The sequence below is a fragment of the Zophobas morio genome, unplaced genomic scaffold (genome assembly GCF_036711695.1).
Source record: "Zophobas morio isolate AGI-343-1 ecotype UQ-CSIRO unplaced genomic scaffold, CSIRO_AGI_Zmor_V1 ptg000007l, whole genome shotgun sequence".
In the NCBI taxonomy this organism is placed as follows: domain Eukaryota; kingdom Metazoa; phylum Arthropoda; class Insecta; order Coleoptera; family Tenebrionidae; genus Zophobas; species Zophobas morio.
The window spans coordinates 2,414,862-2,430,499 of NW_026972112.1; the positions used below are offsets into that span (position 1 = coordinate 2,414,862).

The 15,638-nt window shown below is 33.2% G+C and overlaps 1 protein-coding gene across 3 annotated transcripts in view; it reads left to right on the top strand.

The window, feature by feature from the left end:
- Positions 1–15,638, top strand: part of LOC135124218 (uncharacterized) — a 93,519-nt gene that overhangs the window by 59,391 nt on the left and 18,490 nt on the right. For all 3 annotated transcript variants that reach the window (XM_064049128.1, XM_064049129.1, XM_064049127.1), the window contains exon 2: positions 1,978–2,520. In XM_064049128.1, the coding sequence (XP_063905198.1) occupies positions 2,010–2,520 (511 nt within the window). In that variant the 5' untranslated portion in view covers positions 1,978–2,009. The remainder of the gene's footprint in view (positions 1–1,977; positions 2,521–15,638) is intronic.

The following is a 15,638-nucleotide window of genomic DNA, read 5'->3' on the forward strand; positions in this document are numbered from 1 at the left end:
TCGGGTGTCCCTCAGGGATCGATCTTAGGACCCATCTTATTTATTATATATACTGCCCAATTGCTAAGCATGCCTTCATCAAGTAAAAAAAGAGCGTTTGCTGACGATACGCAACTTTTGCTTCATTTTCAGCCTTCCCTAGTTGAGGATGCGTGTAATGATGTAAATAAAGACCTTGTGAATATTGTTAAAGCTGCGTCTTCAATCAATTTAAAACTTAATGCTGATAAATGCAAACTAATGTGCTTTGCACCTAAAAAACTCCGAATGGCTATTGCTAATAATATAGATATTAGAATTGGAAATAAGAAGCTGCCTGTTTTGCAAACTGTAAAGAACTTAGGTCTCTTTATTGATGATGATTTTAAATTTAAATCTCATATTTCGAACGTCATAAAAAAATGTTATTTGGCGCTAAAAATGCTTTATTCAAATTTTTTAATTTTGAACTTCAAACTCAGGAAAAAATTGTGTGAAGCGTTAGTATTATCTCATATTAACTACTGTTTTATAATATACTATCCATTTCTTGATTTTGTTGACAAAAATCGTCTTCAAAAAATTCAAAATAACTGCTGCCGCATTATTTTTGGGTTGAGGAAATATGACCATGTGTCAGCCAAAATTCGTGAACTTGGGTGGATGAAGCTGGACATAGTATTTCAATATCATTTAGCAGTTTTTGTATATCGGTTGTTTAAAACTCCATCACCTCCGTATTTGCGTAGGAAGTTTCGCTTAAGACAAAGTATTTTAGATACTAATATACCACTAAGGAACCTTCAGCAGTTGTCAATGTCAAGATTTTTTACCTCTATTTTTTGTAAATCATTGTCATTTAACATTATTAAGTCTTATAATAAGTTTAATTCTGAATTGCTGTACTGTACTTCTGTGAACAGCTTTCGGAAAAAAATAAAAAACATTTTGTTGCACTCGGAATCGTCATAAATTTAGCTATCTGGGACGCCCATATTTGTAGATATATATCCTGTATCCAAATTCTTAATATTTACTGTTAAATTATTGTGTGAATTATATATTTTTGTTGTGGTTATTATATACATATTTATATTATTATTTTCTTCATAACTATTGCATCTCTAAGTTAATTTTATTATTTTATTGTTTTTGCATTGAATATTTATTTTGTAAGGTTGAGTGGAATAGCCTATGGCTAGACGCCGCCTAATCATGTATTATTTTAACATGAATAAAGTCCTATGTATGTATGTATGTATGTGTGTAAGAAAAATGAAAATGTAAAAAGTCGCAAACCCATAAATTGAGGAAAGGAAAAATTGAAAAAATTAACATTGATAAACAAAAAATTTTAAAACTCAAACATTGGAAAATCGAATACATTTAATTGAATAAATAAACAAAATAAAAACCAAATTGAAACAAAAAGAAAACGAAAACATCTAAAATTTGAAAAATTGCAAACCTAAAAAATTTTAAAATGAAATCTCGAATAAAAAAATCGAAGATACAAATAAATGAAAAATTGAAAAATTACAAATCAAAAAATTGCAGAATTTAAAAATTGAAACATTCAAGAATCGGAAAATCTAAAAACTGAAAAATTATAAAATGGAAACTCGAAGAGTTGCATATCGTAAAACTGAAGAAACGAAAAATTGAAGAAACAAAAAACAACAATGAAAAAGCGAAAATTTGTAAAAATAAAGAAAATAAAAAACCGAAACGAAAAACTGCGTATCAAAGAATTGAAGAAATGAAAAATTGAAAAATGTAACAATTGAAAACTTCAGGAGCTGAAATCAAAAAATTGCAAAATCCAAAATTTAAAAATTTAAAAGTTGGAAAATTAAAAACTGTAAAATTGAAACTTGAAAATCGAAAATTTAAATAACTGATTTTTACATTATACCTAGAGGTCATTAGAAATCAAAAGTAGCAATTTTTTTTTATTTTTCAAAAAAACTGAATTCATTATTTTTATTTTGGTTTCAGACGATGTAGATCGCCGCCTCCGCCGCCCCACGATGTTCGCCAACACCGTCTCCTCGCGCAGCAGCTCGAGCTGCAGCCGCAACTCGTCGATGCCGTCGCTGCGCATGCGCAACCCGCTCTCCCCCAAGACCTCCTACAACCCCCTGTTCCGCCATTCCGACGCCCTGACCAGCTTCGACGCCTCCCACTTCATCTTCCAGGAGCAGAAGCGCAAGGACAAGAAGAACCCGATCCTGCGCAGATACCACTCGCACGACTCCCAGCACACGTTCGAGGACGCGCGGGCCGAGGGCAAGGACGACACGCCCGACTCGACGAAGAGCAGGGGGAGCACGGGCTCGGACTCGGGCCAGGAGTACGAGGCGCGGGACTTCCTGGAGCGGTACTCCCTGCCCAGGGTTGTGCGGGTCAGCGGCGGCGAGCCCTTGCTGCTGTATCGGTGCTTCGACAGCTTCACGAAGATTCAGGCGCGGGGGGTGTTCGGGAAGAAGGGCAAGGAGAGGACGGATGGGAGCATTCTGCATTTTCCTGAGGGATATTCAGGTTAGTGCAGTGTTTGGCATTCGAATCACTCGATGTTTGGTTGTCAAATGAGGTGCTACGAGTGTTGACCCTGGCATAACATTGTTGAAGCCGATTTTTGTTTTATTTTAATTTTCGCTGGGACATCCTGTATACTATGTCAATAAAGATTTGTATGCAAATAGCGGTGTCTAATAAATAACTCACACATGATTTATTAACTTGTACGCAAGTCGCACGTATGCGAGTGGATGGTGATAAAAGCTTGTACTTTAAAACACATAATTCTTTTATATATAGTGTGTCTAAAAAGTATGAAAGGAATTTAGTTAAGAATTCGAGACGAAATCTAAAATGCAATAACTTAAGTATTCTTACTTTACTCATTATTATGGATTTAAAACTCAGTTTACAACCAGTAAAATTGCGCAAGCTAGTAAATATAATAATCACTAAATCAGTTGGTTTTACAATGTTTTATGTGTACCGCTTATTAAATATTGGGTAACGCCCTAATTGTGCCGCTTTTCGTAAAATCGGCGTGTACTATAAATGAAAATTAAAGTCAATAAACGGTGTAAACTTGTTAAACTTCTGTTTATGGCTTTTTATTACCACTGTTAGTGTTTCATGTGGAATAATTATAGATCTCATAAATAAATGCGGCTAAAAAGTGAACTTCTGTTTGCAAGTGATTTTCTCGGTATGAATCATAAATATTACGAAATAAAGTATAAAATGTTAATACCAAGGCTTTGCTGTTTTTAGACTCATAAAATAAATAATCTTGGAGTATAATAAGTTGTGTTCGTGTTTTTTTTTATTTTTTTTTTGTAATGTTTGTAAAAACCGCCACTGTATGCTATTATCAGAACACTCAATGGGGTGTTGTTGAAGTTATTAAAGACGATTTGTCGTCATAATGAACACACACTTTTTAGTTGTTGGTGGCAAAACATAATATGGAATTTTGCTTTTTTACTGTCTCTTGAGGTAGTTTTTGTTGTTGAAAGAATTCGAAAGAATCTTAGGAACCTCTTGTGTTTGGTTTTTCAAAGAGTTTGAAAGAATTTTAGGTACCTATGTATCTACAATTTTTTTTTTTTTTTTTGAGAATATGAAAGAATCTTTGAATCTCTTGTGTTTTGTTTACTGAAGTATTTGAAAAAATCTGAGGTTCCTAGACTTTTAATTTGTTTTTGAAAGAGTTTAAAAGATTCTAAGGCACCTGCAGTGTCTTTTTTAATATTTGAAAGAATCTTAGAGGTCTTTGTGTTTTTGTGTTTTTGAAAGAGCTTGAAAGAATCGCATAGTCTTTTTTTCTTGTGAATCCCATTTGATTTTGAAAAGATTTTAGAGCTTCTTGTGTTTTTGAGTGTTTAAAAAATCACCTCAGTTTTTGACAAATTTGAAAAGATTTCGAAAACTCCTTTGTTTTGAGTTTGAAAAATAATCTTAGGGACGCGTAGTGTCTTTTTTAATACCTATTTAAAAGAATCGTGTAGTCTTTTTTAAGAATTTTAAAGAATCTTCCCGGCAACTTGTTTTTATTTTTTAAAAGATCCCAGAGACCCCTGATGTGTTGTTTTCGAAATGGTTTAAAAGATTGTAGAGGACCTTACTATCTTTGATTTTGAAAGATTTTGAAAAGATCGTAGGAGTCCTTGTATTTTTGTGGGTTTGAAAGAGTTTGAGAGAATCACTTAGTCTTTGTTTAAAGAATTTTAAAGAATCTTCACTGCATTTTCTTTTATTTTTCACAAATTTGAAAAGATTTCGGAAACCCTTGGTGTTTCGTTTTTGAAAAAGTTTAAAAGATTCTTGGGGGATCCTAGTATGTATTTGATTTTGAAAGTATTTGGAAAGATCTCAGGGGCTCCAAGTGTTTTTGTGTCTCAAGGAGTTTGAAAGAATCTTAGCACCCGTAATATCTGTTTTAATATTTGAAAGGATCTTAGGGGCGTGTTTTGATTTTGAAAGAATGTGAAACGATCTTGGGGGTTCTTGTATTTTTTCGTTTTTGAAAGAGTCGCATAATCTTTTTTAAGAATTTTAAAGTCCTAGTATCTTTATTTTGAAATAATTTAGAAAGATCTCGGGAGCTCTTTCGCCTTAGTGTATAGGTATAGTGTCTTTTTAAACATCTATTTGAAAGAATTTGAGAGGTCCCTTGTATTTGGACTTTGAAAGAATTTGAAGAGATCTTGGGGGTCCTTGTATTTTTGTGTTTTTGAAAGAATGTGGAAGAATCGCGTAGTCTTTTTTTAAGAATATTAGAGAATCTTGACGGCACCTTGTTTTTTTCGTGAAAAAATCTTGGAGACTACTGGTGTTTTATTGTTGAAAAAATGTAAAAGATTCTTAGGAATCTTACTATCTTTCTTATTTTGAAAAATTTTGAAAAGATCTTGTTTTTTTTTAAGAATTTGGAAGAATCTTCTCGGCACCTCGCTTTTATTTTTGCAAAGATCTCGGGACCCCTGATGTTTTGTGTTTGGAGAAGTTTAAAAGGTTCTTGAGGCTTCTAGTATCTTTGATTCTGAAAGAATTTCAAAAGATCTTGGGACCGCTTTTGTTTTTCTATTTTTGAAAGAATCACCTAGTTTCACGGTATTTTATCTTCGACAAATTTGAAAAGATCTCGAAAGCCTCTTGTGTTTAGCTTTTTTTTTTAAAGAGTTTAAAATATCTTTTGGGAATCCTAGTAGTTTTTGTTTTGAAATCATTTGGAAAGATCTCGGGGGTTCCAACTGTTTCGTGCTTGAAAGATCTTGAAAGAGTCTTGGACACCCATAGTGTTTTTTTAAGATCTATTTGAAAGAATCGTAGAGGTCCTTTGTATTTAGATTTTAAAAGAATTTGAAGAGATCTTGTTGGTTCTTGTGTTTTAGGATTTTTTATTTTGAAGAATTTTCACGGCACCTTGTTTTTATTTTTGCAAAGATCTCTGAGACTCCTGGTGTTGTGTTTTTAAAAGAGTTTAAAAGATTCTTCGGGACCCTTGCCTCTTTGATTTTGAAAGATTTTGAAAAGATCTTAAGCTCCTTGTGTATTTAACTGTTTGAAAAAGTTTGAAAAAATCGCGTAATCTTTTTTTTAAGAATTTTAAAGAATCTTCACGACACCTTGTATTTTATCTTTGAAAGAGTTTAAAAGATCTTTTGGGATTCTTGTATTTTTTATTTTGAAATCATTTGGAAAGATTTCGGGGGCTCCAAGTGTTTTATGTTCGAAAGATCTTGAAAGAGTCTTAGGCACCCATAGTGACTGTTTTAAAATCTATTTCAAAAATCTTAGAGGTTCCTTGTATTTTGATTTTGACAGAATTTGAAGAGATCTTGGAGGTTCTTGTGTTTTTGTATTTTTTAAAGAGTTTGAAAGATTCGCGAAGTCTTTTCTTGTAAGAATTTTAAAGAATCTTCACTGTACTTTGTATTTTATGTTTGACAAGTTTGAAAAGACCTCGGAAGCCTCTGGTGTTTTGCTTTTTTTTGAAAGAGTTTAAAAGAACTTTTGGGGATTCTAGTAGTTTTTGTTTTGAAATCATTTGGAAAGATCTCGGGGGCTCCAAGTGTTTCGTGCTTGAAAGATCTTGAAAGAGTCTTGGACACCCATAGTGTTTTTTTAAGATCTATTTGAAAGAATCGTAGAGGTCCTTTGTTTTTAGATTTAAAAAAAAAATTAACAGATCTTGTGTTTTAGTATTTTTGAACGAGTTTGAAAAAATTGCAGTCTTTTTTTAAGAATTTTAAAAAATCTTCACGGCACCTTGTTTTTATTTTTGCAAAGATCTCTGAGATTCCTGGTGTTTTGTTTTTAAAAGAGTTTAAAAGATTCTTCGGGATCCTTGCATCTTTGATTTTGAAAGATTTTGAAAATATCTTAAGCTCCTTGTGTATTTAACTGTTTGAAAGAGTTTGAAAAAATCGCGTAATCTTTTTTTAAGAATTTTAAAGAATCTTTACGACACCTTGTATTTTATCTTTGACAAATTTTAAAAGATCTCGGGAGCCCCTGGTGTCTTGTTTTCGAAAGAGTTTAAAAATCCTTTGGGGCTCCTAGTATTTTTGATTTTGAAATCATTTGGAAAGATCTCGGGAGCTCCAAATGTTTTGTGTTTGAAAGATCTGGAAAGAGTCTTAGGTACCCATAGTGACTATTTTAAAATCTATTTCAAAAATCTTAGAGGTTCCTTGTATTTTGATTTTGACAGAATTTGAAGAGATCTTGGAGGTTCTTGTGTTTTTGTATTTTTTAAAGAGTTTGAAAGATTCGCGAAGTCTTTTTTTTTTGTAAGAATTTTAAAGAATCTTCACTGTACTTTGTATTTTATGTTTGACAAATTTGAAAAGACCTTGGAAGCCCCTGGTGTTTTGCTTTTGAAAAAGTTTAAAAGATCTTTTGGCGATTCTTGTATTTTTTATTTTGAAATCATTTGGAAAGATTTCGAGGGCTCCAAGTGTTTTATGTTTGAAAGAATCTTAGAGGTTCCCTGTATTTTGATTTTGAAAGATTTTGGAGAGATCTTGGAGGTCCTCGTCTTTTTATTTTTCGAATGAGTTTGAAAGAATCGCGTTTTTATTTTTGGAAAGATCTGGGAGACTCCTGGTGTTTTACTTTTTAAAAAGTTTCAAGTTTTCATTTAGGGATCCTAGTATCTTTAAACTTGTGAAAGATTTTTTAAAGATCTTGGGGTTCCTTGGGTTTTTAACTGTTCGAACGAGTTTGGAAAATCATGCGATCTTTTTTAAGAATTTTAAAGAATCTTCGCGACACCTCGCTTTTATTTTTGCAAAGATCTCAGAGACCCCTGGTGTTTTGTTTTTGAAAGAGTTGAAAAGGTTCTTGGGGATCCTAGTGTATTCGATTCTGAAAAAAATTGAAAAGATCTTGGGGCTGCTTGTGTTTTCTTGTGTTTGAAAGAATCACCTAGTCATTTTTTTTAATTTTCAAAGATCTTCACGCCACCTTGTATTTTATCTTTGGCAAATTTGAAAAGATCATTTAAGCCCCTGGTGTTTTGTTTTTGAAAGAGTTTAAAAGATTTCTTGGCGATTCTAGTATATCTTTTATTTTTAAATAATTTGAAAATATCTCGGGGGCTCGAAGTATCTTGTGTTTGAAAGATCTGAAAAGAGTCGTAGGCACCCATAGTGTCTTTTTCAAGATCTATTTTAAAGAATCTTAGACGTCTCTTGTATTTTGACTTTGAAAGAATTTAAAGATCTTAGAGATCCGTATGTTTCTGTGTTTTTGAAACAGTTTGAAAGAATCACGTAGTCTTTTTTTAAGAATTTTAAAGAAATCTTCACGGTACCTTGTTTTTATTTTTGAAAAGATCTCGGAAACTCCTGGTGGTTTGTTTTTGAAAGACTTTAAAAATTCTTAGGGGTCTTAGTATCTTTGATTTTGAAAGATGTTGAAAAGATCTAGGGGTACCTTGTGTTTTTGAGTGTTTGAAAGAGTTTGAAAGAATCTCCTAGTCTTTGTTTTCTAAGGATTTTAAAAAATTTTCGGAGCATTTTGTCCTTCATTTTTGACAGAATTCGAAATATTTAGAAAGTCTCTTTTGTTGTTGAAAAAGTTAAAAAAAATTTCAGGGGTTCCTTGTGCTTTTTTTAATGTCTGAAAAAATCTTAGTGGTTTCTTGTTTTTTATTTTCGAACTTATTTGAAAAGATCTCGGAGTTTTGTTTTTGGAAGAATGTTTCTTGGGAGATCCTAGTGTCTTTGATTTTAAAAGGATTTAAAAAGATCTTGGGAATCCTTGTGTTTTTGTGTGTTTCTTTGTTTTCTAAGGATTAAAAAAATCTTCGGCACACATTGTGTTTCATTTTTTCAAAATCTGAAAAATTTCGGAGACCCTTATTTTGTTTTTAAAAAAGTTTGAAGGAATCTTTGACGCCCTTGGTGCCTTTTTTTAGTATTTGATAGAACCCTGGAGACCCCTAGTGTTTTGATTTTGAAAGAATTTGAAAGGATTTTGGCGGTCCTTGGGTTTTCATGTTTTAATAATTTTATTTTAATTTTTCTAAAACCTTTCACACGGTATGTGCAAAAATAAATATACAGTGTGATGAAAACATGATGCATTTCAAAATTAAAACGTCATTTCATTTCAAGAACTTGTTTAGCAAAGTTTTAAATACCATTTTATTTGATTTAATATTGCACCGTTACTTCTGACGTTGCCGCTATTCAAACCTCAAAAAATTAACATTAATGATAAATTATGTTTGGATTCTCATAAAAACCACTTATTCGTTAATTAATAATTAAAATATGCTTATTTCATTTTTAAAAATAATACCAGACTTGTTATTGGGAGTTTAAACTTGTCATAATAATAATAATAAGTAAAAAAATACCACTCGAAAAAATCCTAGTTGCTTTGTTCGAGGGTTTTTTCAAATTTGGTACGTCAGTTTTTGGTGAAATGTGTTTCCAATTTTGGGGACACGCTGTATGCAGCAGGAATTTTTCCTGCATAGCGAATCTTCTTGAATAAGCTCCGGTTAGTAAAAATTTCATTGTAAAATAGTTTCACATGGCATAAATTCCTCGGATCGCCATCTGTCAGCAGGAATTCAGTTAATTTTCATTTCCAAAAAAACCCACTTTGTTCTCGTAACGGCACACGTTGCGTAATCTCCGACATCCTGCCACCGACGCACCAAAACACTTCCCATATAAAAACCTTGTGAGAATAGGGCACTTGAAGAAAACATTATGACACCGCGTTGCGAATGCTCCCACCGAAAACAATCGCACCGATTCTCCCATGATTGCATATTGCCTTCATGAAAATTCAATGCAATGATAATTTCACATTTCTCGCTTGTGCCATGAAAATCAGGTCGGTCCGTTGCGTAAGGACGTTGTCATCGATATTTTTTTATTGTCGGCGCGCCGCAAAACGAAAATGAAAATTCACACAGACTTGCACAACGATTAAATCGGCGTCTTACGTCGCTAAATTCATTAATAGAGTCGTTAAAATTAACGAAACGTTGTGCAATTTTCGAGCGATTGCAGTGAGAATTATGGGGTATTAAGTCAATTAGGTTTCGGGGTACCGTTTGTGCATTAAAAATTGTTTTTTTAATTACCCAGTTCCCATGCAGTGGTGAGGTAATGGCCGAACAATGCAGTGGGATGAGGTTTTTGGTCGTTAGAGCAGCGGCGAGGTCGATTTGTTTAAATGAATGGAGCTATTTGAATGTTTATGACAACAACAATAAGTTTGCTAAGACATGTAGAATGGAGAGATTACACTCAAGAAGTCCATTGTCTGCACAACATACAGAAATTATCATTTGTGAAAAATTATACACTTGCTACGAAGTTTTTTTTCAATTTTTTTCAATCAGTTGTGTGTCCTGTTTCTGCTTTATGCGCTTACTAAGACGTAAATCCTGCTGAGGTTACATACTTTTCCATATCACACAAAAAAATCTCAGTTTATTAAGCGCATCATCGTCCGTTTTTCCCCGCAAATCCTCTGTTATTATTTTCTGACAAAATCTGCGATTTTTTGCTCTTCATTATACTCTAATTATTATAATTTGATTAAGTTGAACAGCCGGAGGATAGAGTTCGTCTAAGGTCAAATTAATTGTATTTAAAATTGCCGGCAAAACACATACTATTATCATGATTAACTCAAGATTACAATTTTTAGTTGTCCATAACATTAAAATTAATTGTATCACAACAGCGTGCAATTATCAAAAAAAGCGATCAAAAACACCAAGGTTCCATTATACAGAGAATTCGGGTAATGTGCCAACTTTCCGTGAAAAATTCAAATTTATCAGTTTTAGCAGCGATTTTTAAAACCCTATTGTTTAGGAGAAACGTCGTCGCTTATCTCCGTTTTTCAAGGTCGGTTACGGCATTGTGGAAATTATTAGCATAACACACTAAAAATAAAAGATATTGGGATTTAGCGTTTTTAATATACCTTTTCGTACGGTTTATTATACTATAAGTTTAAGAATAAGTGTAGTCCCAGATTGGAGCCCCAAGGCGTGCCAAAATTAGCACCAAATAAATCTAGTTTGTCACGATTATAACACACATAATATCGTTTGTTGGTACAAAGTGTTGACTTTTTATGAAGACCACTTTTGCTTTCTCGGAAATCAGAGGATATGCGAAGTTTCTAACTATATTTGTCTGATTTTTTTAATTTAAATATTTAAAGCGATTTTAGAACATTGGTCTAAAGTTGTTTATACAGAACGTGTCCGCAACAAGCATTAAAACAAATTCAGCTCTTTAGACAAGGTCTAATTTTAAGAAGTATAAACACTAAAAGACTAAAACTCCTTGAGGGTTTTTAATTTTTTTTTAAATACTCTACTTTGCTACAAAAATTCTTTCGAAAAGGGTAAGCAAGGGGCCCCTAAGATTCTTTCAGATATTAGGAAAAGGCATTTGGGACTCCTAGAATTCTTTCAAATTTTGTCAAAAAATGAAGCACAACGTGTCTCGAAGATTTTTTAGAATCATTTAAAAAAAACTAGGCTATTCTTTAAACTCGTTTAAAAACAAAATACCAAGGCTCTTCGAATTTTTTTAAATTTATTTTAGAAATAAGAAAGAAGGGATCTCTAAGATACTTTCAGATATAAAAAGGCACCAAGAACCCCTTAGATTCGTTCAAGCGTTTTCAGTAACAAAGGAGGGATCTTCGAGAATTTTCAAGTTTTGTCAAAAATGGAACATAAAGTGCCCCAAATTTGTTTTTAAATCCTTAGAAAATAAAGACTAGGAGATTCTTTCAAACTACTTGAAAGACAGAAAAAATCTTTTCAAATTTTTTTTTAAATCAAAGTTAAACTCTTTCAGAAATAAAACACCAAAAGGGGTATCCGAGAGATTTTCAAATTATTTCAAAAATAAAAACAAGGGTCCCCTAAGATTCCTCTAGATATTTGAAAAAAAAAGGTACTAGGGGCTGCTAAATTTCCATCAAACAAAACAGAGGCCTCCGAGATTTTTCGAATTCTGTCAAAAATGAAATTAATCTTAAAATCCTCAAAACGCCATAATCTTCAATCCTCAGAACACCACAATCCTCAATCCTCAGAACACCAAAACCCTCAAATACTTAGATCCTCAGGACACCATAATCCCCAATCCTCAGAACACCATAATCCCCAATCCTCAGAACACCACAATCCTCAAATCCTCAGAACACCATAATCCTGAAATCGTCAGAATCACACAATTCTCAAATACTCAGAACAACATAATCCTCAAATCTTCAGAACACCACAATCCTCAAATTCTGAGAACACCAAAATCCTCAAATACTTAGATCCTCAGAACACCATAATCCTCAAACCCTCAGAACACCATAATTCTCAAATCTTCAGAATACCTTCGTCCTCAAATTCTCAGAAAACCACAATCCTCAAATCCTCAGAACGCCAGAATCCTTAAATCCTCAAATCCCCATAACACTACAATCCTCCAATCCTCAGAACAGTTTAATCCTCAAATCCTCAAAACACCATAATTCTCCAATTCTCAGAACACCATAATCTTCAAATCCTCAGAACAGTCCTGAAATCCTCAAAACATCATAATCTTCAAATCCTCAAAACGCCGTAATATGCAACCCGAAGATTCTTTAAAATAAAAATAAAGACTAGGGGATTCTTTAATACGTCTTGAAACATACAAAAACACTAGAATCCCCAAGATTTTCCCAAATTATTTTAAAATGAAAGATACTAGTATCCCCCACGGATCTTTTAAACTCGTTTAATAACAAAACACCAAAGGTCTACCAGATATTTTTAGTTTATTGCAGTAAGAAAAAGGGGAACCCTAAGATTTTTTCAAGCGCTTTCAGTAACAAAAGAGGGATCTTCGAGAGTTTTCAATTCTGTTAAACATGAAACACGAGGTGCCTAGAAGATTGTTTAAAATTCATAAAAAATAAAGACTAGAAAATGTTTTCAAACTACTTGAAAAATACTAAAACACAAGGATCTCCAAAATCTTTTCAATTTTTTTTTAAATCAAACCAGCGGTCCCCGAAATATTTTCAAATTATTTCAGAAATAAAAACAAAGGATCTCTAAGATTCTTACAGATATTTGAAAAAAAGGCACTAGGGGTTCCTGAAATTCCTTCAAACTTTTTCGAAAACAAAACAGGTCTCTGAGATTTTTTAAATTCTGTCAAAAATAAAATTAATCTTCAAATCCTCAGGACATCATAATCCTCAAATCCTCAGAACAACACGATCCTCAACTTCTCAGAGCACAATAGTCCTCAAATCCTCAGAACACCACAATCCTCAAATCCTCGGAACATCACAATCCTCAAATTCTCAGAACACCATAATCCTAAAATCCTCAGAACACCACAATCCTCAAATCCTCAGAACACCATAATCCTAAAATCCTCAGAACACCCTAATCCTCAAATCGTCAGAACACCACAACCTTCAAATCCTTAGAACCCCATAATCCTCAAATCTTCAGAACACCACAGTCCTCAGAGCACCACAGTTCTCAAATCCCCAAAACACCATAATAAGTGCCCCCAAGATTCTTTAAAATTCGTAGAAAATAAAGACTAGAAGATTTTTTTAAACTACTTGAAACACTAAAACACAAGGACCCCCAAAATCTCTTCAAATTCTTTTAAAATCAAAGTTACTAGAATCCCCCAAGAATTTTTTTAACAACTCTTTCTAAAACAAAACACCATCTACGAGATATTTTCAAATTATTTCAAAAATAAAAGCAAGATCCTTCCAGATATTTGAAAAAGGCACTTGGAACTCCTAAAATTCCTTCAAACTTTTTCGAAAACAAACAGTGATTTTTCAAATTCTATCAAACGTGAAATTAAACTTCAGATTCTGAGGACACCACAATCCTCAACTCCTCAGAACAACACAATCCTCAACATCTCAGAGCATAATATTCCTCAAATCCTCAGAACACCTCAATCCTCAAATCCTCAGAACAGCATATTCCTTATATTCTCAGAACGCTATAATTTCTCCACAACACCATAACACTCAATCCTCTAAAATTCAGGACACCATAATCCTCAAATTATCAGAACACCACAATTTTCAAATCCTCAGAACACCGTAATCTTCAATTCCTCAGAACACCACAATCCTCAAATCCCCAGAACATCATAATCCTCAAATCCTCAGAACACTACAATCCTCAAATCCTCAGAACACCACAGTTCTCAAATCCCCAGAACACCACAGTTCTCAAATCCCCAGAACACCACAATCCTCCAATCCTCAGAACAGTTTAATCATACTTATATTTAATCATTACATAATAAGTGCTCCCAAGATTCTTTAAAATTCGTAGAAAATAAAGATTAGATTTTTTCAAACTACTTGAAATACACTAAAACACAAGGACCCCCAAAATCTTTTCAAACGCTTTTAAAATCAAAGTTACTAGGATCCCCCAAGAATTTTTTGAACAACTCTTTCAAAAACAAAACACTATCTACGAGATATTTTCAAATTATTTCAAAAATAAAAGCAAGATCCTTCCAGATATTTGAAAAAAAGGTACTTGGAGCTCCTAAAATTCCTTCAAACCTTTTCGAAAACAAAACAGTGATTTTTCAAATTCTATCAAAAATGAAATTAAACTTCAGATTCTGAGGACACCACAATCCTCAATTCCTCAGAACAACACAATCCTCAACTTCTCAGAGCATAATATTCCTCAAATCCTAAGAACACCTCAATCCTCAAATCCTCACAACAGCATATTCCTTATATTCTCAGAACGCTATAATTTCTCCACAACACCATAACACTCAATCCTCAAAAATTCAGGACACCATAATCCTCAAATTCTCAGAACACCACAATTTTCAAATCCTCAGAACACCGTAATCTTCAATTCCTCAGAACACCACAATCCTCAAATCCCCAGAACATCATAATCATCAAATCCTCAGAACACCATAATCCTCAAATTCTCAGAATACCACAGTCTTCAGACCCTCAGATCACTACAATCCTCAAATCCTCAGAACACCACAGTTCTCAAATCCCCAGAACACCACAATCCTCCAATCCTCAGAACAGTTTAATCATACTTATATTTAATCATCACATAATAAGTGCTCCCAAGATTCTTTAAAATTCTTAGAAAATAAAGATTAGGAAAATCAAAACCAAAATCTTTTCAAATTCTTTTAAAATCAAAGTTACTAGGATCCCCCAAGAATTTTTTTAACAACTCTTTCAAAAACAAAACACCATTTACGAGATATTTTCAAATTATTTCAAAAATAAAAGCGAGATCCTTCCAGATATTTGAAAAAAAGGCACTTGGAGCTCCTAAAATTCCTTCAAACCTTTTCGAAAACAAAACAATGATTTTTCAAATTCTATCAAAAATGAAATTAAACTACAGATTCTGAGGACACCACAATCCTCAATTCCTCAGAACAACACAATCCTCAACTTCTCAGAGCATAATATTCCTCGAATTCTCAGAACACTTCAATCCTCAAATTCTCAGAACGCTATAATTTCTCCACAACACCATAACACTCAATCCTCAAAAATTCAGGACACCATAGTCCTCAAATTCTCAGAACACCACAATTTTCAAAACCTCAGAACACCGTAATCTTCAATTTCTCAGAACACCACAATCCTCAAATCCCCAGAACATCATAATCCTCAAATCCTCAGAACACCATAATCCTCAAATTCTCAGAATACCACAGTCTTCAGACCCTCAGAACACTACAATCCTCAAATCCTCAGAACACCATAATCATCAAACTTCAGAACACCACAATTGTTAAAAGCCTGAGAACACCGAAATCCTCATATCATTAGAACACCATAATTCTCAGATCCTCACAACACTATAATCTCCAAATTCCCAGAACACCACAATCCTCAAATCCTCAGAACAAGTGCCCCCAAGATTCTTTAAAACACAAGGATCCCCAAAATCTTTTAAAATCAAAGTTACTAGGATCCCCCAAGAATTTTTTTAACAACTCTTTGAAAAACAGAACACCAGGGGTCTCAGAGATATTTTCAAATTATTTCAAAAATAAAAGCAAGGTCCCCCTAAGTTTTTTCCAGATATTTGAAAAAAAGGCACTTAG